The 26,077-nt window shown below is 41.3% G+C and overlaps 1 protein-coding gene across 2 annotated transcripts in view; it reads right to left on the bottom strand.

Moving 5' to 3' along the window:
- The window catches only part of LOC145340980 (uncharacterized), a 315,943-nt gene that overhangs the window by 71,669 nt on the left and 218,197 nt on the right, over positions 1–26,077 (bottom strand). For both annotated transcript variants that reach the window (XM_080185613.1, XM_080185614.1), the window contains one exon: positions 19,962–20,004. In XM_080185613.1, the coding sequence (XP_080041739.1) occupies positions 19,962–20,004 (43 nt within the window). The remainder of the gene's footprint in view (positions 1–19,961; positions 20,005–26,077) is intronic.

Below are 26,077 nucleotides of genomic sequence, written 5' to 3'. Positions count from 1 at the left end.
GAGTGGCTTGCTAGGCCATTTAAGAGGATGTTTAAAGCATTCAGGATATTGTTGTTGCTCTGGAATCACATATAGGTCAGACCTGGCAAGGATGGCAGGTTTCCTTCCCTAAAGGACATTAGTGAACCAGTTAGGTTTATACAAAAGTCGACAATGGTTTCATGGTCAGCATTAAACTTTTATTGTACCGGATTCAGATTTCATCATCTGCCATGGTGGGATTCAAATGTGGATCCCCAGAACATTATCCTGGGCCTCTGTATGACTAGTCCAGTGACAATACCACTACGTCACCATCTCCTGAGAGAGGCAAAAATCTGAGGCCAATTTCCTCTGGGAGGAAAAGAAGCAGGAAAAATTTGAGTAAAATATTAGAGGAGGAGGACAGGTTAGTGTGACCAAAATTAGCATTCTGTATACAAACACATGGAGCAGATGGAATGAACTGAATAAATTGCTTGCACAAATTCTATCTGAAGAGTATAGCATAGTAGCCATCACAGTGACAAGACTACACAATGGTCAGGATGAGGAACTAACTGTTACAGGCTAAAAGCTCTACAAAAATGGCAAAGAAAATGATATGGAAAGTGTACAAGAAGTACACTTAATGATTAAGGAAGAAATCACTTCAATGGTAGGAGAGGATATAATGAGAGGTAAGCAGACAATGCAGATTTTATGGGTGAAATTAAGAAATAGAAAACCAATCAAGACTGAAGTGGGTGTCATGCACAGGCTCCCTGATAATAGTTATGATGTCACTGCTTTTATACATGGTGAGATTAAATAAGCATGTAGGTTTTAATGGGAGATTTCAACCTTCAGATAGATTAGGAAAAGCAGACCAGTAAATGGCAGAAAGAAATGTGTCCAGGATAGTTTGTGAAACAATGGGTAGTATTTAATGGAGGTGACAGGTTCTCACCAGCCGGCTGCAGAGCCAGTAAAAAGCTTGCATTGTGAAGGCCCACTGATGTTAAAATGCTTCTCAAACCTTTAAGTGGCCAACAGCACACATCTCCTGAATCAAGGAACTATGGAGTGGAATTCCCAATAGGCCGAAGAGAAACCCACAATTGTTCACTGTAGGCAGCACCTTCAGGATCTGAGGCAGCTGTTGGAAGTAAACCCAGGAGGAAGCCTAGGATTGCCGAGGGAGCCAGGCCACAAGTCAGTTAGGCCAGGATGGGGTCATGGGGCTGGAAGGGTGTCGGTGGCAAGGGAAGTGTACCCTCATTGCCCGATGCTGGGTCCTTCAATCAGGCACTGAGTGCCTTTGGACAAGGATCCCTCTGCAGAATTCCACAAGTAAAAACAATAGGGTTTGCTTTTCAGGCTGTGTGGTGAGTGCCTCGCCTGCTGCTGGTTATGTAACATTTAAGGGGCTCAACTGGCTGTGGGAGGGGAAAGTCACTGACCCGTCTTTCCCACTGTAGGCAGGAAGGGAACAGGACTCCTACCTACCACCCTCTCACATGATTAAATGCCCTCAGCTTGTTAAGTCACTTTGAGAGAGGCATTACGTACTGCCCATTATGTCTTAGAAACAATAGGGGCCAGATCATCACTAGAGTTAGTAATGAGTAATATGTCGGATTCAATTAACATGAAAATTTAACTTGTTGCAATCATAATATGATTGAGCTCAATGCAGCGTTTGAAAGGGGAAACATGAAACAGTTCCTAGGTTTAGATAAGACTGACTCATAAGAACATAAGAAATAGGAGCAGGAGTAGGCCATCTAGCCCTTCGAGCCTGCCCCGCCATTCAATAAGATCATGGCTGATCTGTCGTGGCTCAGTTCCACATTCCCGCCCTCTCCCCATAACCCTTAATCCCCTCTCTTATCAAAAACCCATCAACCCGCGTCTTAAAAATATTTAGCGAGGCAGCCTCCACCACTTCAACGGGCAGAGAATTCCAGAGATTCACCACCCTTTGAGTGAAGAAGTTCTTCCTCAACTCCGTTCTAAACCGCCCCCCCCCCCCCCTTTATCTTGAGGCTGTGCCCCCTAGTCCTATTGTCCTTTCTGAGCAGGAAGAGTCTTTCTACCTCTATCCTATCCATCCCATTCATCATCTTATACGTCTCAATGAGATAAAAACTTGGCAAGTTCCTCAATGGTAAATTTGTATCGGGGTGCGGGGGTGGGTGTGTTTAAAAGACAATTGGGTCCTGCCACTGCCCTATCTTTTAAAGTTGGGCAGGCGGGGACAATCGACTGGGGAAGTCCAGCCGGTGTAAAAGCCATTTTCGGTCTCCTGCTTGATTCACTGCCCCTCAGCCATTCCTGACCCCTCCCCGCCCCTCAAAAATAGGGGAGTGGAAAATCCTTCCCCATCAGCTTCACAACTTACTTTTCTGCTTATCTTTGCGTCAGCTGCAAATTTAGCTACCATGCTTTCACTGCCCTCATCCAGGTCATTGATGTAAATTGTAAAATGCTGAGGCCCCAGCACAGACCCCTACAAAGCTCCACTTATCACATCCAGCTATCAAACAAAGACCCACTTATATATACTCTGTTTTCTGCCAGCCAGCCAATCTTCCACCCATGCCAATATGTTACCCGCTACAGCATGAGCTTTCATTTTCCATAATAGCCTTTGTGGCACCCTGGCAGATGGAGTTTATTCCGGACAAATGTGAGGTAATGCATTTTGGAAGGTCTAATACAGACAGGAAATATACAGTAAATGGCAGAACCCTTAAGAGTATTGATAGGCAAAGGGATCTGGGTGTACAGGTACACAACTCACTGAAAGTGGCAATGCAGGTGGAGAAGGTAGTCAAGAAGGCATATGGCATGCCTGTCTTCATTGAATGGGGTATTAAATTTAAAAATTGGCAAGTCAGGTTGCAGCTTTATAGAACCTTAGTTAGGTTGCACTTGGAATATATTGTTTAATTCTGGTTGCCACACTACCTGAAGGATGTGGAGGCTTTGGAAAGGGTGCAGAAAAGATTTACCAGGGTGTTGTCTGGTATGGAGGGCATTAGCTATGAGGAGAGGTTGGAGAAACTTGGTTTGTTCTCAAGGAGCATCGGAGGTTATGGGGAGACCTGATAGAAGTCTACAAGATTATGAAAGGCATGGACAGAGTGGATAGTCAGAAGCTTTTTCCCAAGATGGAAGAGTCAATTACTAGGGGTCATGGGTTTAAGATGCAAGGGGCAAGATTTAAAGGAGATGTACAAAGCAGATTTTTTTACACAGAGAGTAATGGATGCCTGGAACTCGTTGTTGGGGGAGATAGTGCAATTGGATATAGTAGTGACTTTTAAGGGTTGTCTTGACAAGTACATGAAGAGGATGGGAATAGAGGGATATGGTCCCCAAAAGGATAGGGGGTTTTAGTTAAGTCAGGCAGCATGGCTGGTGCAAGCTTGGAGGGCCGAAGGGCCTGTTCCTGTGCTGTAATTTTCTCTGTTGTTGTTCTATCAATTGTTTTCTGGAAATTCAAGTACAATACATCTACAGGCTCCCCTTCATCCACAACTGATGTTATTCCTTTAAAGAACTCTGATGAATTGGTTAAACATGATCTTTTCTTTCACAAAACCATCAGGTAATTTTTTTCATTACCTTGAGTTTTTCCAGTTATAACTTTTTTAATGATCAATTCTAATATCTTCCCCACAATAGACGTTAAGCTAGCAGCCTCTCAGTTTCCTGTTTTCTGCCTCCCTCCTTTCTGGATTGAAGGGTTCCATTTGCCTCTTTCCAGTTTAATGGAACTTTTCCAGAATTAAGAAATATTGGAAAATTAACTCCAACACATTTACTACCTCCATTGCCAGCTCTTTATGACTCTAGGATGTTCAGTGCCACTTCCCTAGGGATTGTAATTTCACCAAGTTCTTTTTTCCCTTCCACCTCCTGATTTACAGCTATTACTGGAATGTTTTTTATATCTTCTATAATGGAGACCAAGAGCAAAATATGTATTCATTTCATCTGCCATTCCCTTATCACCTACTATTAATGATGCATTCTCACTATCAAGAGAACCAACACGCTTCACTGACTCTTTTCCTTGTGAGATACCTATAGGAACTTCTGCTATCCATTTTTACAATTGTAGCCATCTTCCTCTCAAACTCTAAGTTCCTTCTCTTGATTAACCTTTTAGTCATTATCTGGCATCCTTTATATTCTGACCATCATCTGAGTGAAGCTATATGCTTATCCCTTAAGTTGGGAGAAGCCTTTGGTGGTGGCGGGTGGGGGATTCAATCTGGGTTTTACAATAGTTACCCAGAAACTAGAAGTTTAAATTCTTCTAACCTTTTCTGGGTAACTATTGGTGTAACACAGTCGGAACCATCTGAAGCTTGCGACTTAATTTGCATTTTTGGATGATTCGCAGGGCGATTGCCCAAAGGAAGAAAAGGCTGTCAAGAAGGGTGATATGCACTCAAAACATTAACACTGTTTCTCCCTCCTCAGATGCTGCCTGACCTACTGAGCATTCTTTGAATTAAGTTTCAGATTTCCAGGATCCATAGTATTTTGCCTTTCTCTTGCTATGGATTGCACTCCCTGGAATTTATAAGGTTAAGTGGTGATTCAGCTGATGTGTTAGAGACATTATGAGGTACAGATGGAGTAGACTGGAAGGAAGTATTCTCCACTGGTTGAGGAAACTAAGACTGGGGGCAAAGTTTAAAAATTTGAGCTGGACCTCTCAGACCATTGGACCATAAAACCATAAGACATAGGAGCAGAATTGGGCCATTCCATCCATCGAGTCTGCTCCACCATTCAATCATGGCTGATATTTTCTCATCCCCATACTCCTGCCTTTTCCCCATAACCCCTGATCCTCTTATTAATCAAGAACCTACATATTTCTGTCTTAAAGACACCCAATGATCTGGCCTCCACAGTCTTCTGCGACAAAGAGATCCACAGGTTGACCACTCTCTGGCTGAAGAAATTCCTCTTGGTTTTAAAAGATTGTCCCGTTACTTCTGGTTCTAGTTTTTCCTACTAGTGGAAATATCCTCTCCATGCCCAATCTATCCAGACATCGCAGTATCCTGTAAATTTCAATAAGATTCCCCCCCCCCGCAATCCTTCTAAACTCCAACAAGAACAGACCCAGAGTCATCAACTGTTCCTCATACGACAAGCTCTTCATTACAGGGATCATTCTCGTGAACCTCCTCCGAACCCTTTCCAAGGCCAGCATATCCTTCTCTGGATATGGGGCCGAAAACTGCTCACAATACTCCAAATGAGGTCTGACCAGAGCCTTAAGCAGCGTCACAAGTACATCCCTGTCCTTGTATTCTAGCTCTCTCGACATGAATGCTAACATTGCATTTGCCTTCCTAACTGCCGACTGAACCTGCACGTTAACTTTAAGAGTGTCTTGAACAAGGGCTCCCAAGTCCCTCTGTACTTCTGATTTCCTAAGCAGTTCCCCATTTAGAAAATAGTTAGAAAATAGTCTATGCCTCCATTGCATAACCTCACACTTTTCCACACTGTATTCCATCTGCCATTTCTTTACCCACTCTCCTAGCTTGTGCAAGTTCTTCTGTAGCCCCCTGCTTCCTCAATACTACCTGTCCCTCTACATATCTTTGTATCATCTGCAAAGTTAGCAACAATGCCTTCAGTTCCTTCCTCCAAATCATTCATGTATATTGTGAAAGGTTGTTGTCCCAGCACCGACCCCTGAGGCAGACCACTAGGAGTGAAAAGAGAGCCAGAATTTCCCGGTCTCACACAATCCACTATCGCTGCCAACAAGAGTGGAGAATTTAGCACTCAGCCAAATCGCCATTCATAGCAGTAGGACTGGAGAATCCCATGTGCAGGCAAGGTTGGAGAATTTTGGCTAAGGAAACACTTCCTCACAAAAAGGGTGATATAGTTTGGAACTCTTTTCTGCAAATGGCAACTGATGCTAGATCAATTGTTGGTTTTAAAATTGAGATTGATAGATTTTTGTTCATTGAAGTATGAAGGAATATGGGACAATAGTGGATATATGGAATTAGGTTGCTCATCGCCATGATGTCATTGAATGGCAGAACAGGTTCAAGGAGCTAAATGGCCTAATCCTGTTACAATGTTCCTATAGATACCTCAGTATAAACTAAAAAACTATTCCAAAATTACAAAAGGAGCCCGTATTCCTTCAAGTACCCCACTTATGTAAGATGTGGTATCAGCCCCACCCAGAAAAAGGTCCAGATCTCAACAGAGCAAATTCAATGAATCAGCATCCACTACACAGCAGCCTGACCCAAAGACCACTATTCTCTGGAGAAAGGGCCATCTCCTGACATCCAGCCTAGAACTGGCCATATGCAACTTAAAATTGTGACCCCTTGTCCCCCACTAACCAATTTAATTGGAACAACTATTGACCAGAACAGAATCTATTCCCTTCATCAGCTTATAAAACTTGATCGGATCTCTTTTAGGACTACACTTTAGGGTCACAACTCTTCCAGCCTATTTGGGTAACTAGGATGGCTTTACACAGGGAATGATCTCAAGGCCCTTCCTCCACACCCTTTCCAAAAGCCCAAATCTAACCACCATGTGAGGAAACCAAATCTACACACTGTATTCCAAGTGAGACCCGACCAAGGTCTTTCACACGCTTCAAAGGCATTGCAGCATCTTAGGTTGTGAAAGCTCATTCAAAAACGTAACAATTAAAAAATTATATCTATTGTTAAGTTCAAATGATTTAAAGTTTGTTCTTGTGGTTTATGGCACTAGACATCTTCAGATTATTTTGTTATAGTGATTCAAACGTAACTAAGGCTGTACTGTCTATATAATTCATGGCTGCAACTATAAAACTATATATTTGCATAATGAAATAATTTACATGTTATTTGTGAATGACTCATTGACTGCTAATACATAATTGTTTAATAGTGGTAGCATAGAGATCTATTAAAATTAAAATCTGATTTTATGAACAATGTGAAAAAGATTACTGTTATAAAACCATTGGTTTGGAACATCTTTTAAGTATGCGCACCCTGAGGGGAAAAAATGCTCTTGTATTACCATCTTTTGACAATAGATGGCAACAGATGAAAGAGCACTGAAGGAAAAGAAATTCAAGATCTGCTGCCTGAGGTTTCATTCCTGGGTAGGGAGCTCAGAGTCAGAAAACACCCAGCTCTGCAAACCTGACCTGGGAAAAGGTGCCCCAGAAGTTAGGTTTTTGGTCAGGCAGGAGGAAAATGGGATCATGGCGCAAGCCCCTGGAAAGACTTCAGATGCTGCCAGGTGTGGGCGTGAGCTGTTGAAAGGATTGCCTTGATGTTTCGGCACTTTGTTGAAGATATCAAATAATAAAACAAAAAACCAGTCCTCATGCACACATACATTCCATACTCCACCCGTGCCAGCCCCTACAACCTAATGTCCCCTACTCACCGACCACTACACCCATACCCTCCATGCCTGACGTACGGCCCTTCACTCACATTTCTAGCCCTATTCCGACTTATGGCCCTCCACCCACTCCTATGGAACTTTATCACCCCTTTGCCAATTTAGTGCCAATGTGTGCCAACCCATGTCCCCATCCACCACCATTTCTCCTTATATCTATCAATACATACAATATCCACAACGGACAGACGTCAGGACCCATGCTGAGAGTAAATTTAATAATGAGTTCATTATTTAAAAAAGGACTAATTGATAAAACCCATTCACTATATTTAAATTCATTCAACCACTTAATCCTTTATGACGAAGATGTGTAGTTAAGGTCCCACTTCAAAAACTTCATTAGCGGTTGGAGCTCTCAAACTAGGCACCTGTGATAACAAAAGATTGTTGAATCAATCCTGCAGGGGCTAATCTTGTAATGATAACTTGTCAGGTTTTGTCAACAGAGTGAATTAGCAAGCACGGATTTTTTTCAAAACTGCAGTCAGTGTTTTCCAATATTTAAAGGGCAGAACATTTAAATAGCTTCACAGCTTAACAGTTCTCGCAACAGGTTCAATGAATTTGACAGCTCCAGTGAGCTTATGCACTTTTCATGCACATTCTTCTCTAAATTTAACACTCCCAAAGGGCACATTGCCTCTCCTGACTTTTTCCAAAGGTGTCTGGGACATTGGAAAAAGTGTTCTGTACCTCTTCAAAAAAATTGGGTAGCTTTGAACTTTCTCCTACTAGGTCCAAAGTGCACAAGTTGTGTTTCTGGATCCTACAAGCCCAAATCAGATCTAACTAAGGTAGTTGCACTTTAAAATGTCTAGTTGTCTCCATGAACCATGGATGCACACATTAGAACTCGCCCCATGAAAAAGGGGATGATGGGGTGGGAATTCCAGGTCCAGGTCTCTGCCACCATTTTCCATCTATTTGAAAGTTCTGGCCCGCATTTGTATTGAAATCAAGAGACAACAAAAACTTGCTTATAATAATCTGATCAAATCAGATCATGCTCTGCTTTTGGGCAAGTAATGCTCTTAATTATATGTTGCTAAGCAAGTAATGCAAGTTTTTCTTGTCAATTATGCTTGATAATGAACATGAGGTGGAGCACGCAAAAACTGAAGATATTCCTTCATTTTGCACCCAAATTAGTTTTTTTGATCTGGTTTTGTACCTGTTTGCACTCAGTTATTTGGAAAATGCGCCACAGATTACATAATCTAGATATCCAATTAAGTCTTGCATAGATTTCATTCATTTCAAGGTAAAGTCATCAAAATCCCAGATGGCCATAGACTGTGAGTCATGGTGATTTAACCTGAGGGTCACCACAAAGGAAAGAGTTAATCCAACTCCCATTCATCCCTCCATTTACCCGCTCATTCGATAGGTGTCTGAGGTTGATTGTTTACGGAAGTAAGTTTAAAGAATTCTGAAGTAAAAATGTTGAGTGAGATTCTCCAGCCTCCCAGCCATGCCTTTCCCCCCTGGCAGAGAGCGGTGGGATTCTCTGTCCGCCTGTCAATGGGAATTCCCATTGATGTCACCCCACACCGGCGGAAAACCCACTGGCAGGGATACGCTGCTGGCAGGACCGGAGAATCCCACCAGCATGAATGGCTGGAGAATTCCGGCCATTGTATTTCAAAGTTTTATCAATGCCATTTTCAGTTTCTTTTAGTTTATTTTTCTCTGTTTTTAGTCATGAAGTTTTGTGACAAGTGCTCTGGCATTGCCATTTTTTGGTATATTTTCTTCTAAAAGGAAGTGGCATAGGGGTCAACCCAGTTTTACAATCCAACACAATGTTCCCTCCCCTCCCTACCACAACTCTAGAGGTTATCAGTGTAGCATGCCTAGGTGGAGGGGACAGCCAACCTAGTTTCAGCATTTTCCACGTACATAGAAACACAGAAACTAGAAACACTCGGCCCTTCGAGCCTGCTCCACCATTCACTTTGATTATGACTGATCAGCGAATTCAACATCCTGATCCTCCCTTTGTCCCATATCCCTTAATAACCTCTTTAGCCCCAAGAGCTATATCTAAGGTTCTTGCCTATCATAGGCAGTCCCTTCTGATCTTTTCTCTTCTCTCCTCTTTCCCTGAGTTTGTACTTTCTTAAAACCTGCCACATTTTTAAAACTTTTTCCAGTTGTGACACAAGATCATTAACCTGAAACACTGGGTGGAAATTTTCCAAGATTAGGCTAAGTGTCAACTTCAGTACGAAAATCGATGTGCATCCCATCGGCATGGATAGACCACAGCCATTAGGGATTTTCAAATGCCTCAGGCAATGGCATTGGCGGAGCTTTGGATCCTGATTCCTTTTGAGGAAAGAGCCCTTCAACTTTCAGAGGAAGGACAGGAGCAGACCTGTGCAGAGAGCAAGGTGGGAGGGAGAGAGAAAAGTGAGGAGCCTTTGCACTTTTGTTCCATCTGACCAAACACGTGAGTCTGTCTCTCTCAGTCCTTTGCCCTTGCCACGCACTAACATCATGTCTGTTCCCTCATAGGAAAATCACTCTAACAACCTGACTCACCCACCAGCAGGGAACCAGTACCAAACCAGAGCTCTTAAGATGTTGGTGGAGGTCATAGAGAATGTGTCATGGCTGTCACCTGCACCCACTCGACCAATGCAGAAACAAACACGTCACTAGGCGATCTTAGCAGGCAGGCTTCCGGGTCACCATCTGGTGAGCACCACGCTGCTCCTGATCCATATCAGCCCAAGGCAGGAATGTCCTAGGAATTGGACAATCGGAGGTCTGCTGGATCCCAGGACTTAGCTGTGCCCCACCAGGCGCTGTGCCTCTGGTGTTGTTTGTCCTCTGCTGCTGGAGATGCAAAGGCTGATTAGGAAAACTAGGAAGTGGTGTCAGTGACACTAGCTATTGAAGGGTTGACTGGTGGAGTCCCGAAGCCTTCTCTTGCAGGAAGCTGTGCTGTCAATGCAAGGCACCCAGACCAACACTGCAAAGGTGGTGACCGTACTGAAGAGTCTGAGGCTTGATGCCAGAACCATGAAAGAAGGTATCCAAAGCGCGTCTCAGGCCATGAACTCCATTGTTCAGGTATGAACTTAATGGTTCAGGACTTCGACTGCATAGTGAAGACACTGGTGTTATAATGTAACCAATGATAACCGTGGATCTGTTATTATGTAACCAATGGTAACAGCTAGTTACTGACTCAGTAAACAATGTAACCAATGGCAAAATAATACGGTGGTCAGCTGACCTGGTATAAATAAAAAGCATATGTGGGGAGCTTGTGTGGACCATGATGTGTGGCCCCAAGTTTTGGAGTATTGAAGTTTCTTTATCAAACATTTTTCTTTGATTTACTCTCTGAAGTTAGTTCTTCTGTTGCTTGCAACTGAAGTGTCCCCATTGCTGAATGAACATGGCGAGCATTTGGGTCTTCTCAAGATGTATATCTGCTGCCTGGACAGGTCAGGTGGAGTCCTGCAGTATAAACCCCAGAGGATCTCCCTCAATCTGGTGGCATGCTGTGCCCTCCACAAGCTGGCTCTGTAACGGGGTGAGAAGCTCTTAGAAGAAGATCTGGAGGAGGAAGTTGAGGAGGGCACCAAGGAGCAGCCTGCAAAGGAAGCAAAGAAAGATCCTCATCACCACACAGTTCCTGGAGAACAAGAATTAGGGAGGACACTCGGGTGCCCCTTCAGGATTTGGACACTCTTATGTGCCTAGCTAGTGTGGGGTGTGAGGAGTCATAACTCCTGATGATAGGGAGTCTCCGAATGTCAACTGACCATTCAATGCTGGAAGTTGATGGTGACTCACAGTGAGAAACGTTCTGTGATATCCTCAGAGACACTGCTAATGTCTGGAGTTTATACTGCAGGGCTCCATCTGACCTGTCCAGGCAGCAGATAGACATCTTGAGGAGACCGAAATGCTCACCATGTTCATTCGGCAGTGGGAACATTTCAGTTGCAAGCAATAGACAAACTAACTTCAGAGAGTAAATCAAAGAAAAGTGTTTGATAAAGAAACTTCATTACTCTAACACTTGGGGCCACACCCTGGCCCATACGAGCTCCCCACAATTCCCTGTCTGTCTGATGCCAGCTTGCAGACTCCATTGCCTGAGTCATCTCAGAGTGATGGGAGCTCGGTTAAAGGATTCAATAGGTCAGAAACACCATTCCATTTAGAAATCAGTATGGTTCATGCAGTCTAAAAGTGGTGAACGAAAGTGAGATTTAATACAGCTATATTAAATATTAAAACAAAAGTAAGTGTTCAACAGATCTAAGTACCTGTCATCACTGATGCCACACTGTGCAATTACTATTTCTTAACCATACAAACCCTCCTGCTGCATCTAGGTGGGTCTCCACGATCCGCATCTGAGGTGGAAGTGTCCTGCTGTTTACCTGGCCCTGATGCCCAAGGTGCATTTGGCGATCATCTTCTGGACTGCCAGGAACTGGAATGCCTCAACCTACTTGTGGGTACCACAGGTGTTGTTGTGCCATCCTATCCTGTCCACTGTGCCAGAGATACCCAGGTCTCTAGAAAGGGGAGTCAGATGTACTGGACACTCCCAAGATCTCTTGAGGGGAAGATCCTGGACAATACACCGGGACCTTTCTTCTTCCTTGATCCTCCTTCCTTCATCAGAGTTGAAACGTTGGCTCGATTCCGTCCCCTCAGATGCTTTCAGACCTGCTGAGATTTTCCAACATTTTCTGTTTTTGTTTCAGATTCTAGCATCTGCAGTAGTTTGCTTTTATTAAATTAAATATCTTTCACAGTCTCCTCCATCCCTATCTTTGTAAATCTCCTGCAATCCTTCTGAGATTGCTCCACTCTTCAAGTCACATCTCTTAAGCCTCTTGATTTTTATAAAGAATGCCTGTGCCTTCAGCTTGCTGGGCCCTGAGCTCTGGAATTCCCTTCCTAATCCTCTCTGTCTCTCTTTCCTCCTTAAAATGCTCCTTAAGATTTTGATCATTTGACCTATTAGTTTGTGGCTCAGTGTGAAATTGTGACTGATAATACTCCTTTGAAACGCCTGGGCAAGTTTTACATTAAAAGTGCTATTCCAGTGAATATTGTTGCTTGTTCTCTCAGTAAATTCTCCATTCAAAGTAATGAAGCAAAGATAGTGAGCTAAGGCAGTAGCTTAAGAGAAACAGAAACCATCTTCAAGCTCCAAAATGCTTTGGAATTCCCCTCAGCACAATAGCACACAAAACCCAATGATCTGACTGCCCCTTTTGAATAGCCTTTCAAGGGGTCAGCTAATACCTGAAGCAAGTCCTGTGAGGTTTTGATCAGCAGCCTGAGCAGTATTGTGATAGTGTACGAATGAAGCAGTGGCATGATGGGAAAAATGGTCAAATAATTGGTGTAAAGGAGAACTGACCAAGCTATTCCAAATTGCCAGACCCCTGTAAAACTGACTTTGAATAACCTAAGACATGACGAACATCAGAGAAGGTCAAGACCTGATAAAGCTGAATCCACATAACTTAGGGCTGGAGGAGTGAGGTGAGATAAGGTCAGAAATGACGAAGTCATCGGCCTTCTTCTGTTCTACCAAAAGGACAAGATAATGGTATTATTGATGAGACAAAGAGGTCTCAGAGGTCACCGGATCCTAATATAATTGACGACGTATTACTGTTTGTATTACTAATCAAACATGTACACTGATAAGAAAAAGGTATAACTGCGGAACTGATTCTTGTAGCTGGCGCGGTCTTGGTTTAGAATCAGCAGTTTGTAGGGACTGCTCTCTGTCTCCAAGACTCTGCCATATACTGCATGCAGTTTTGTGATAATAAAAGCTAGTTGTTTTTGCAAAGCAAACTTTGTTTAAGTTTTACTATCACAGCTCGGAAAACAAGAAATTCTCTACTACAGCAGTACGAGGGAGTTTCGGTCATCGAGTCATAGAACAATACAGCATGGAAACAGGCCCTTCAGCCCATCCAGTCCATGCCAACCATAATGCCCTACCAACTAGTCCCAATTGCTAGTCCATCAAATTAATACCATGATGGGATCTTAATTATATCTGACAACCTTCATTTGCATGCATTCATGCAACACTAACCCGATTCCAGTATGTCCTGCAGTCTTCAAAATGATGCGGGGAGTTTAAATGGAGGCAGGCACAATTACAGCAGGAAAGGGTCAGTAAATCAAATTAAGAGAATGTTAACAACTCACTTGCTCTGTTTCTGCAGGATGGGAAGTGTTAAAAATTGATCTTCATTCCATCTTTCCTCACTATTTTAAATTTATTACTTTCATTTAATTTTATAAGCCAATACAAGGCTTCCGAATACAATTCTGACAAGTTGATTACGATCATAAAAGATAAATCCATAAAATTAGTTATTAGTTTTGGTTACACACGGTTAAAACTTCTCAACATGTAAAATACGTACTTGTATAAAACATTAACAGTAAGTCCAATTTGATTGGAAAAAAATACATTATATAAAAACAAGCATCTATTTGTAGATGGCACAGGGGCACAGTGGTTCACAGTGCTACCTCACAGCACCAGGGACCCTTCTCAAAGACCAAATCCGGCCATGGATGACTGTCTGTGTGGAGTTTGCACATTCTTCCTGTATCTGTGTGGGTTTCCTCCGGATGCTCCAGTTTCCTACCACAGTCCAAGGATGTGCAGGTTAGGTGGATTGGCCATGCTAAATTGACCCAGAGTCAAGGAGATTAGCAGGGTGGGGTGGCAGGAATAGGGCCTGGGTGAATTGTTGTCAGTGCAGGCTCAAATAGGCTGAATGGCCTCCTTCTGCACTGTAGGGATTCTATGAACCCTCAGAAGATCAGAAGTGTCTGCTGATGACTGCACAATGTTCAGCACTATTTGTGATTCTTAATTACTGAAGTAGTCCATGTCCAAATGCAGCAAGACCTGGACAACATTCAGGATTGGGCTGAAAGTGGCAAGTAGCATTCTAATCATACTAGTGCCAGGCAATGACCATCTCCAACCAGAGAAAATCTAACCATTTCCCCTTCATTCAATGGCATTACCATCACTGAATCCCCCCACTATCAGTATTCTGGGGGTTATCATTGACCAGAAGCTAAACTGGACCAGCCATATAAATACAGTGGCAACAAGAGCAGTTTGGAGGCTGGGAATTTTGTAGTGGGTAACTCACCTGTTGACTCACCAAACTTAGTCCACCATCTACAAGGCACAAACCAGGAGTGTGACAGAACATTCTCCGTGTACAGCTTCAGTAGCAATCAAAAAATTCAACACCACCCAGGACAAAGCAGTTCACTTGTTTAAAATCTCATCCATCACCTCATACACTCACTGCCTCCACCTCAAATGTGCGTTGGCGAGCAGTGTGTACCATGTAAATGGTACACACGGCCGCCAACTGTTCTATGCTATGGGGTGTGGATTTTAATCAAAAGAAGAGGTGTGGTTTGCACACATAGATTCAAAGTAACACCATCACAAGTTTATTCTAGGCCCGCTTGCCTGTACAGAGGACAAACTGAAAGTAAAACAGCAGCCTGCGCAAACACCCAAATGACATCACCATCAAATCATGTGAATATCTCTTAATGCAAATGTGCCAATGGCTAAATATAGAACGTCCCTCCCCCTTTACCTTACTGGTCATGATAAATTACTACGATGTTATACATAGGATCAATAATACTCTAGACAAAATACTGTGCACCATTAATCATTATACACTGTCAGTAAGGAAGTAACATGCAACTGGTTTATTCTAGGAGCACTTGCCTATACAGAGGCCAAACTGAAAGTAACACAGCGACCTGTGTAAACACCCTAATAATATCACCCTCAAATCATATGATCAGCTCTTAAAGCTATCATGCCACCAGTTAACTATATAACAATCTACGAGATGCACTGCAGAGAATCATCAAGGATCCTTGGACAGCACCCTCCAAACCTACAATCTCTACCACCAAGAAAGACAAGAAAAGCACCTGCAAGTTCCCCTCCAAACCGCATACAATCCAGGCCTGGAACTGTACTGCCATTCCTTCACTGTCGCTCAGTCAAAAGCCTGGAACTCTCACCCTAACAGCACTGTGCGCATACCTATACCACATGGACTGCAGTTTGAGAATACAGCTCACTAACACCTTCTCAAAGGTATTTAGGGATGGGCACCAAATGTTGGCTGAGCCAGCACCCCGTGAAAAAAAACTATTTAACCAGATGTTTTTAGACTTACATTTATGAGAGGCAAAAAAAATTCATATCAAGTAGTTCAGACTTGATCTGAATAATATGAGATATGGTTTATCATATCCTGGCTTTATTACACAAAAATACATAAACTCAAGAGTGAATTTCATCATTTAATTACATTTGGAACCCTGTGTCAAAAGACCATTAAAAACTCTACTATTTTCCTTAGCACCTTATCTAGAATATCAAAAGATGCTTCTGAGAAAGATATATATACACCTGTGGCAAGACTACTTAGAGAAGGAATTATTTATAAACAAATCACACTTAATATTTTATCTTCACTGAATTACAATTGCGGAGACTTGCATTAAAGTTTTCACAGTATGACATGGTAATAATAAATCCGGTAAATGTGAAAAGTAATACATAAATGTGTTAGGAACACTAAATAAAACGGTTTTAAGTTACAGCCACTATTGCTGTCACATGCATACAACTCTGAAGGCTGGCCTATAGATTAGCAAGAATTCAAGATTTGTTAAACAGCATGAAAAGAACACACTATTCGTATTGTACAGGAGCGGCAAGAGATAGGTATGGAAATAAAGCAGTAAATGTTAGAAACTGAAGAAATCTGAAATGTTATAAAAAATCTATAACGACGATATAAATGAAATAGCTTTGACCATGATGTTTTATTTTTACCAGACTTTGTAGCAGGTTACTATACACGGCTGATTACTGTCACCTTTTTCTCAAGATGCAGAGCAGATACATGATGGTCTATATTCCAAAGGCATTGGCTATGGATTGTTTACTGGCCTTAGATTATCATAAGTATTTGGAACAGATAACTAGATTCCCCAAACTTGATTCAGTATTCCAGTCAATCAGAAATATCCAATGGAGCAGGGGATTGGGATTAATTCAATAATGCTGTCAAAAAGTTGGCATGGGAATGAGGATGACCGGATAGTTTCCTTCTGTGCTGTATTATTCTATGATTCTATTTACAATACATGTTTGTTTGTTACTTGCCTTTGGGGGAATAAAGATCTCATTGAACCCAATGGATGGCTATCCGATGCTAAGAGAAATGTGAGCACCAATATTTATCCTACCTGGCCGGATTCCAAACAGGTAAATTTGGCCAGGAAAATCACCCATTGACATTCTATGCCGTTCCTGCTACTTATGGTTTCACCTGATCTTCTGAAAATGTAGCATGTGCAACCTGAAGCTGTGTAAGTCCTTTTTCCAATGTACAGACCCAAATCTAATGATGCCCTCAAGCCCTGAATGCAATTTTAGCTGGTGAACAGCTGGAAACCAACCTGCTGCCATTGCGTCTGACACTCCCCACTCCCCCGACAAGCACCCCCCAGAAACCCCATTCTGCCCTCATTCACCTGTGACCTGGGTTCCTGGGTGTAACAACGACAGCTGTCACCACCTCTCAGCAGGCGGGATTTCCACCCCTGGGGTCCTATGGAAGGCCCAGCACCAGCTAGTGAATTGCTTGACAGACACTGAGGCAGGATTTTTACAGAGCCAGTTAAAAATTGTGGAAGTTTCCTCCCACCCCAATTTCCGACAGATTTAATCTTTGCCAGCATGGGAAAGGAGAGTTAAGTAGGAATCACATAGTGGGAAGAGTTAAGTAGGGAATCACATATGGGAAAACCTAAACTCAGTAGGGCTATTTGAACTTATTGCTGCATTCAAATAGAACCCATTTTGGCTGTTGCAAAAGACTTAACCCATAGTGCCTGCGACCACAAACTTATTTATTGACATGATCTGAAGTATCTTTCAATCTTTAAGCATTAAAAAAGATTGCAACTGTCAGTGACAATAACAATACCAAGCCCTCTGTTGCACTATCATGACTGACAGGCCATCTGGTATAGGCCAGAAAAAATAGAATCTGTTCATGCAGTTTCACGAGTGCTCTTGGTTCATACTTCCCCACAAGGACTATGATTATATCACATGAATGCTTGGCTGAATTTCTTAATGCACAGTTTGATTGGCAGCTTAGAGAGGCTTTTAATAATTAGCTGTCTGAATGCAATCTGAATAGAGATTTGTTTGTTTGTTTTTACAACAAATTAACTACTTGATAAGATTGAAAAGCTTTGAATGGATTTCCTGAATGAGAGGTTTTCCATGATCCATTGTAGTTAAATGAGAGCTACATTAGATTGTTAGACATTAATGTATTTTAACTCGACATGACTGCTGAGGTCTGCCCATTGTGAATAATGAATCTTTGGCTATGAGGGGGCGTAAGTTGATATGGAGGATATGAAGGTCAGTGCAGGATGGGTGGGAGGGTGAGAAGGTTTTAGGGCTAGATGGCCTAACAGCTTGTAAGGCAATTGGGACATAGTCCCAGAAAACTGAGCTGGCCTTTCTAACCAGCCCACCTTGATGCACACTCACTTCCATGGCTGGCTATGCTATGCATATGCGCTTGGTGGGCCTGCCTCTAACCTGTCCCCACCCTGGAGTGAAAATTGCATATATTGGAGGCAGGTCTAGTGAGCCTAGCAATGTCTTCTTAGTGGCAGAAGTCCAGTCCTTAACATGGTTGGGTCTCCCCTCAGAGGTGACAAGCCTGAGCTCACATCAATTGCATCAAATTCTGCCCTATATCCTTTTGGTATTACCCAAAAACTGCCATCAATCTGAAGGCCATAGGAAAATGTGATGAGCCAGTTGTTATGTATTTATACATCTTTAAGTTATCTCAGAGCAACGCAGATTAGACTCTAATTCTAAATATTTATCAACAATGCTTTAACACATTTCATGACTTACAGAGTTTCAACACGTTTGCAGAACTGAGTCTGAATTCTTTCTGTAACATTCTCTGTGTGGTGCCAGTACTTAACTCAGTAGTTCCACCCACAGGCTTAAGCAATCAAGCAAGCGTACAAACATCAGTTACCAGACTATCATAATCAAACACAGATGAAACAAACCATTGGACACTACACCAATGACTCTATGATAACACAACTAGGTAACAAGTAAAGGAAATGCACTTATAGGTTTAGTTCAATGTTGGAAATTAACACAAAAATAGCTTCTTCGTTGTTTCTGACTTCACAGGGAACTTATTAAAACTTGCCATTACTGAATATACTACTTGCACTTTAATTTAATTGTTTAATAATCAATAAATTTTATTTTGCCATTGACAGCTTGAGTCATAGTATTCTTCATCCACACAAAGATAAGATCACATAGCATTATGTGATATGCTCCAATAAGCATAGTAATAAAGGATATCTGTTTAATCCGTAGCCTTTGTTCAGTGAACAGATAAAGACACACACAGACCCATAGACAATGTAACATCTACTTACAAGAGCAGCTAATGACATTAAGGAAATATTCAACACTAAAAATGAAAATTATAAAAAGCACAGAAACATGTAAACTTGTGACACTAATAAATAAACTTTAAAAAAGCTTAAAACATTTGCAAGATATAGCAAATAAAGTAATGGAAGTAAAAATACCGAGGTTACATAATTTATTTTATATACACCATGAAGGTGTAGAGAATGCATTTTAGGCAGCAATTATGCTTGTGGAGTCTGTTTTGTTAGCTGTGATCCTTATTGTCAGTAATGGAAATTGTGTAGTTGAGCATGACTGAATTTTCTGACTGTTCATTAGAAAACCATAACCAATGGATGTTAAAATTTCTGATCTGAACTGCTGACAGATGAGAGTCTTTGCTGCAACATCAATTGGGAAAAAAAAATCCTCAATCAGTCACCATTGTTCTTAAGTTTGAAGACGCAGCTTACATATGGTCACGATAGCAGCATGGATCATTTGATGGATCCGCACACAAGAAACCACTAAATTCTTACAAACAAACCATAAGGAGTTCACAAGATCTTGTGCTTGGGCTCTTTGAAGATTAGAAGACAGCAAAAAAAAAAAGCGCTACTGTATTACTCAGACGATGTTCATCATGTTTTCTCACAGTGAAGGACGTGTGACTGCAGGAAAACATTCAGCCAAAATTTTACTGATTTTACTACAAATTCAGGATCCGGAAACCAAACTTTTTCACAATTTTCACTGCTTCACCATATTCTTAATCTAAACAGTACCTTTATTAAAATCTACAGACTTAGAATTATGGAATCATACAGCACAGAAGGGGCCATTCAGCCCATCAAGTTCGCACCAGCACATTAGAAACACCTTAATTCCCACCTAATCCTGTCTTTTATTTAAACTTGTGATGAAGTGGCTTAAAGAAGCAACAAATATATTAACAGGCACTTACTTTCGTGAGTGGGACAGTGGCGATTTCCCCTGCCTTTTCCGAACTGAAAGAGAAAAGAAGACATGAAACATTTTTAGAATCTGCAGGAAATTTTACATTAAAAACGCGAAGAAATATGTGGCTAACAACTGATTACAACTGAAGATATTTTCAATACTTAAATTAAGAAGCAGAGGTAAATTTTCAACTTTAATGCCTGAGTAATAATCTGGCAGAGTGAACTGCTCACTTTACAACCAGCTTTAACTTCATTCCATTAAAACAAACAGAATGGAAATCAGATGGTCAGTGCAACAGACGGGTGGCAGTGAAATCAGGAATTTATTCATACATATGGCTCACATAACCTTCTTAAATGCATGATATTTTCAGGAAAACTGCAAATTGTGAGTATTTAAAACAAGTTACCAGTTGCAGATTGATCTACAGCCGAGTTGGCAGGTTTCAATTTGGAGATAGATTAGGATCTTCCCAATCCAAATCGGTGTGCAGCAGAGGTGAATTGGCAAAAATATGTTGCTGGTGACCTGCCTGCTGCTGGTCTGTTACCTCTGTCCCTAAATGATGATCTTTCCCAGAGTGGAGAGGAGAGATCAGGGGTCTGGGCAGGAAAGTGAAGTCAGCCGCTTCATTAATTGGACAGCATGAGGCCAATAGGGAGCTCATTAAAAGCTTGCCTTTTGACCTCGGGTGACTTTCAGGGGACTGGCGGCTGTTTGGAGCTTTCTGAAGCTGACCTGCTACAACCTGGAGGGAAGAGGGCTGGCAGTGCACTGAAACAGTAGTGTTTAATGCAAACATGTTTGAAGAAAAAGCTACCCTGCAGAAATAGAATTATATTCACCAACCCTACCCTGTCACAGACCCAGGCCTCTGGTTGCCATACATAGATGCACACGTACACACACACGTGCACATGTCCACACACACATGCTACAGCAACGGCTGCCTATTGGAACCAGAATATAGCCCACTTACCTACTGTCCCACCTCCATTTCTGCTCTAAACCACCCCCCTCCCCCACCCTCCCCTGCCCCACCCAACCCATAATTGGGCTGCAAGCCCAACTCTATTGCCATTATGCTGCAGGCACTGTGAAAATCACTATGGAGCATGCTGGAGATGAAAGTGGTTTCGTGACCCAAAATTGAATACACCTCCTGTTTCTTTTCTCCAGTAGGAAAATCTGGCCCTAGGGATCCATCCTTTAAGATAAATAATTCAAAAGGCCAATTCTGGCGATATTCAATATGGCAGTGATAATTTTCATAACAATAACATGACTATGTTGAAAGAGGTCCATGTACGTATTACACAATTTGGCCCCCAATTTCTGAAATCTACAATTCTCCCAGAATGTTTGCTGAATGTTGTAATCACTTATTATTGTCTTCCTCAAGAACTGCAATTTCCAATGTTCAAAACTAGTGTTTAACTGCAATAAATCAACAAACAAGCATGCATTTCACTTCTACAAATCAGTTTATTTATTAGTGTCACAAGTGAAAATCCCCTCAGGCACCTGTTTGGATACACTGAGGGAGAATTTAGCATGGCCAATGCACCTAACATGCATGTCTTTTGGATTGTAGGAGGAAACTGGAGCGCCCAGAGGAAGCCCACAGAGACACGGGGAGAATGCGCAGGCTCCGCCCAAACTGGGAATTGAACCCAGATACCTGTGCTGTGTGGCAGTACTGCTATCCACTGTGCCACCGCGCCACCCATTATCTATTCCATTGTAGCCAGGTCCCACCTCAAATGCTTGCCCACTTGCAATAAATGTTCATGTCTCAAGTGGATTGGGTTTTCATTTTCCTTCTTGCTCTTGCCTACCTACCTTCCCAACAGATGAAAGTCACACTTCCCACCCTGCTCAAGCCCTAGGAGTTTAGGGAGCTCCCAAGTTTAAAAGTGAAGTTACAATAAAGATCCACCATCAACTAGAACCAGCAGGTAATTTTTTGCTATCTAATTCATAGTAACAAATTTCTGTCTTGGAATTCAATTTCAGTTGAGTAATGCTTGTTATAGAGCTGTTGTTTCCATTGACTTTTAAAGTCCACTTTTTAATGTTTGTTATGGATTGATATTAGAAGGACTGGGAAATTTATGGGCATTACTTTTTGGGATCCAGCAGACAAACTGTCATTGTAATCTTTTTATTTTAAATGCTGCATGTTGAAAAGTTTATTGCTGACCTCTGTATTTAAACTTTTATTACATTTATTGGAAGGTTTTATAAAATTGGTTGTAACATAGCGCTGCCCACATAGCTTGCTAAGGTAACAGCAGAAGTCACATTTTAACATTCAGTTGTATTGTTCTATCTTAAAAATGTCAAAGACCTGTGGATGACTGATGAAAGAATCCTACATTCTAAATCGCCAGGGGTTGCAGTTTAACACCAGAAGTCATTAGAGGTTGTCAGAAAAATCAGGTTGGTAGACAACAGCCATTAAAGCACTCCTGGATCTCATAAGCTGTTAAACCATTTCATATATAATGAACAAATGTACAGATGGCAAAAGCACTGCAAATTCACAGGGCCTCATTCAAGGAATGCAGATGGCGTATGTCATAACAAGATTCATAGCAAAAAAATGACCTTCCAGAAGTAGATCTGCATCTCCTGTTGATAACATGACTTCGTAGCTAATGGCATACTCGTGGGAATCAATGGAGTGGAAAACAAGACATTTTCAGTGTTCCATTCAAAGCTTTGCATACCAACAGCATTGCTATTCATAACTTACATTCTCGCTAATGCAAAAAGCTGAACATTATTTTACAACTGAGTAACTTATCTTTTAATAAGTAACTCTCAGGAAGAAAAGACAGTCATTTTGAATCTCCAAACAATGACAAAAGGATATATTCTTTACTTACGCTAAACTTCTTTGATTTATAGATAATTTTTCAATGAACAATCTAATTTGCTCATTTGCAAATTTTACTTAAATTTGGTGCCTGATATTGTCTAACAGAAATAAAGTTTTCATAATTTTAACAAATGAATATTTGAGCTTGGTTTGTGAAGAAATAAACCATGGGTTGCCTTTTCTCATACATTCCCTTATTCCTTTCACAAGTGCCTGGATATTACAGCACAGATCGTCTGCATCTACCATTCTATATCTGCCCATTTGCAATGAATGCACATGTTTTAAGTGGATTGGGTTTTCATTTCCTTAGTGCTCTTGCCTCCAGTGATGAATCATCCTGGATAGTTATTATTCAACAGTATTGTCCCTTTACCAGATTTCCTTTATTAATCAACTCAATTCCACTTCTAAGAGTGCTTCAGGTACAAAGGCAGAATCCAGAGTGTCAGTAGCCCTGACATTCTTCAATATATATATTCAGGTGAGACTCCCTGATGGGATAATCATTACGTCAACGAGGGAGCTCACACTCCAACAGGCCAACCTCATGTGCCTTGTTGGGGTCATTACAGTGCTATAAAGCATACTTCAAATCTTGAGCTGTTTCGTTAGAATAACAGAGGGCAACCCTCAGGAGGTGATTCAGAGTTTACAAAGATGCACAAGTAGGGTCCAGCCACTTGTTACATAAGGGCATCTCAACGAGACATAGTGGCACAGTGGTTAGCACCGCTGCCTCATAGCACAAGGGACCTGGGTTTGATTCCTGGTTTGGGTCACTGTTCGTGCGGAGTCTGCATGTTCTCCCAGTGTCTGCATAGGTTTCATCCGGGTGCAGCAGAGGCAGAATAAATGAAACCCTTAATTGATAGGTAACAGTCCACTCACAGGTCTTAATAGGCCCAAGGGCAGCAGGCTGCCTGATATCATGACATGGGGTACAGATCAGGGGTGCATGGGAAGGTGTTGGTAAACCAACCACTTTATTTTACGCATCCCCTCTATCTTCAAATATGCCAGTAAGGGATTGTAAAATTCACCTCCAAGTCTCAGTCATGTTGGCACAGACATTTAGCCCCTTGAACATGTTCTTCATTCAAAGAGAAGAAGGCAAGAGAGATCATGCCATACACTCCACTTTTGCCCCATGTCTTTAATATCTTTAGCTCTCTTAAATAAAAATTTATTGAATAAATTAACTAAATAAATTAAATCCCTTAAATAAAAATTGATCCATCTCAGATTTAACAATTGGTTTAGCATCAATTATCATTTGCAGAAGACAGTCCAAGCTTGTACCAATTTTTGTGTGTCGAGGTTTTTATTCTAATTTCACTGCTAAAAGATCTAACTCTAATTTTTAGATTATACCCACAGTCTGAGATTCCTCAACCAGCTGAAATAATTTCTCTCTATCTATCCTATCTGTTCTCCTTAGTATCTTGAACACTTCAAACAAATCACCCCTTAATCTTCTGAATTCCAGGTAATACAATCTTAGTCTCTGTAATGCTTTCTCATAAACCAACTCTGAGTCTGGATATCATTCTAGTAAATCTATTCTGCATTCCCGCCAAATCTAATATATCTTTCCTGAGATGTAATGTCTCGAACTGCTCACAGTAACTCCAGAAGCAGTCTAGCTGGGACTTATATTATCTGTAAGATGACTTTTACCCCTTGTATTTAATCTACAAAGCCAGGATCCACTATCCTTTTTAATTATGTTCATGACATTTTACTGAATGTATCTGGACACCCAAATCCTTTTGGACCTTCACTGTTACTAACTCCTTCACAATTTTCAAAGTACCCTATTCTATGCTTTTTAAATACAAAGTGGATGACCTCACATTTGCCAATACTGAAATCCATTTGCCGGGTGTTGCCTGTTGTAATGATGCTGCACCTTTAAGAAATCTATTTTAATCATGTTTCTCTGCAGGGATTTTTCAAACAGGCCCTAGAATTTTATTGGTGACGTGTTGTCTGTAACTTTATTGCTACTGAAGCAGTATAATATCATGCTGATTTTAATATGGACTAATGTGGTGATCTGGGGTTTTAATGGTCCTTTGGAGATTTCTGAGTAGAGCTTGATTGAGGATGATTGACAGATCAGGTGATATGCCTGGGGACAGCAATTTTTTTAATAGAGCATTCCAAGTCTTTCATTTTGATTTTCTCAGTTGCTACTAGAAGCTGGTGGAAGAAGGCAGTGTCTGTCTCTATTCACCCTCCAGAGGCTGTTTGTAAAGTTCCAGGACTGTGAAACCTCAGAGATTTGATCCAACATTCAAAGGGCCAATTCACAATAGGTGCTAAAAAGCTACAAATCCAACATCACATGAATATACTTGTTTCTGTGCCAAGTTTGAGGAAAGGTGCATGATTGTGGGAAAGTGTTTAACATGGAACAATAGAGAGAGCTAGCTGTTAGGAGTAGGCTGTGATATATTTAAGTCTTATAATTGGTAAAATTTATGCTAATTCTTTTCGTTATATTTTACCTGTGTTCTTAAATAAATTTTGTTTAATAAAAGCTTCCAAGTGAGTCACTTGAATCATACCTGGAATGAACCAACTTATGCTCATCCATGCCAAAATCAAATGCAAAACCTAGAGTTTAAGTTAACTTGATAAAACACCTTGGCGTTTCTTGCCTGGGTCTTAACACTGTTTACTGAGCCCATCAATGTCTCTTTGTAACTTTAGGCTTCTTTAGGCACTGCTTACAATGCCAGCTAACTTTGCGTCGTCAGCAAATCTGAATATGTGGCATTCTATTTCATTATCTAAGGCTCAGTCATTAATAAATATGGTGAATAGCTGAGGCTCCAAAACAAATTCTTGCAGCCATATACTGCCAAGTTGAATACCTGTTCTCTATTCCTACTTTCTAGCTCTTGTCAGGCAACCAATTACCTAATACAATCAATAATTTGCCTTAAATTCCTTCGATTTCAACATTTGGTAACAGTCTCTTATAAGGGACTTTGTCAAGTGCCTTCCGGAAATCCATATGAATAATGTCCGTAGATATTCCTCTGTCCACTGTTTTCATCACCTCTTCAAAATTCAACAAGTTTCATCAGGTTTGACCTACGCTTTACAAATCTATGTTGGTGCTTTCTGATCAGCTGAATATTTTCAAGGTATTCATTCACCCTGCCCTTAATTATAAGTTCTGGAAATTTTCTGATAATAGATGTTAAGCCAAGAGGTCTATA

Source organism: Carcharhinus amblyrhynchos, chromosome 3, assembly GCF_965287045.1.
Source record: "Carcharhinus amblyrhynchos chromosome 3, sCarAmb.v2.hapA, whole genome shotgun sequence".
NCBI classification, from domain to species: Eukaryota; Metazoa; Chordata; class Chondrichthyes; order Carcharhiniformes; family Carcharhinidae; genus Carcharhinus; species Carcharhinus amblyrhynchos.
The sequence above is the reverse complement of the archived record's forward strand: the minus strand, read 5'-3'. Positions and strand labels throughout refer to the sequence as shown.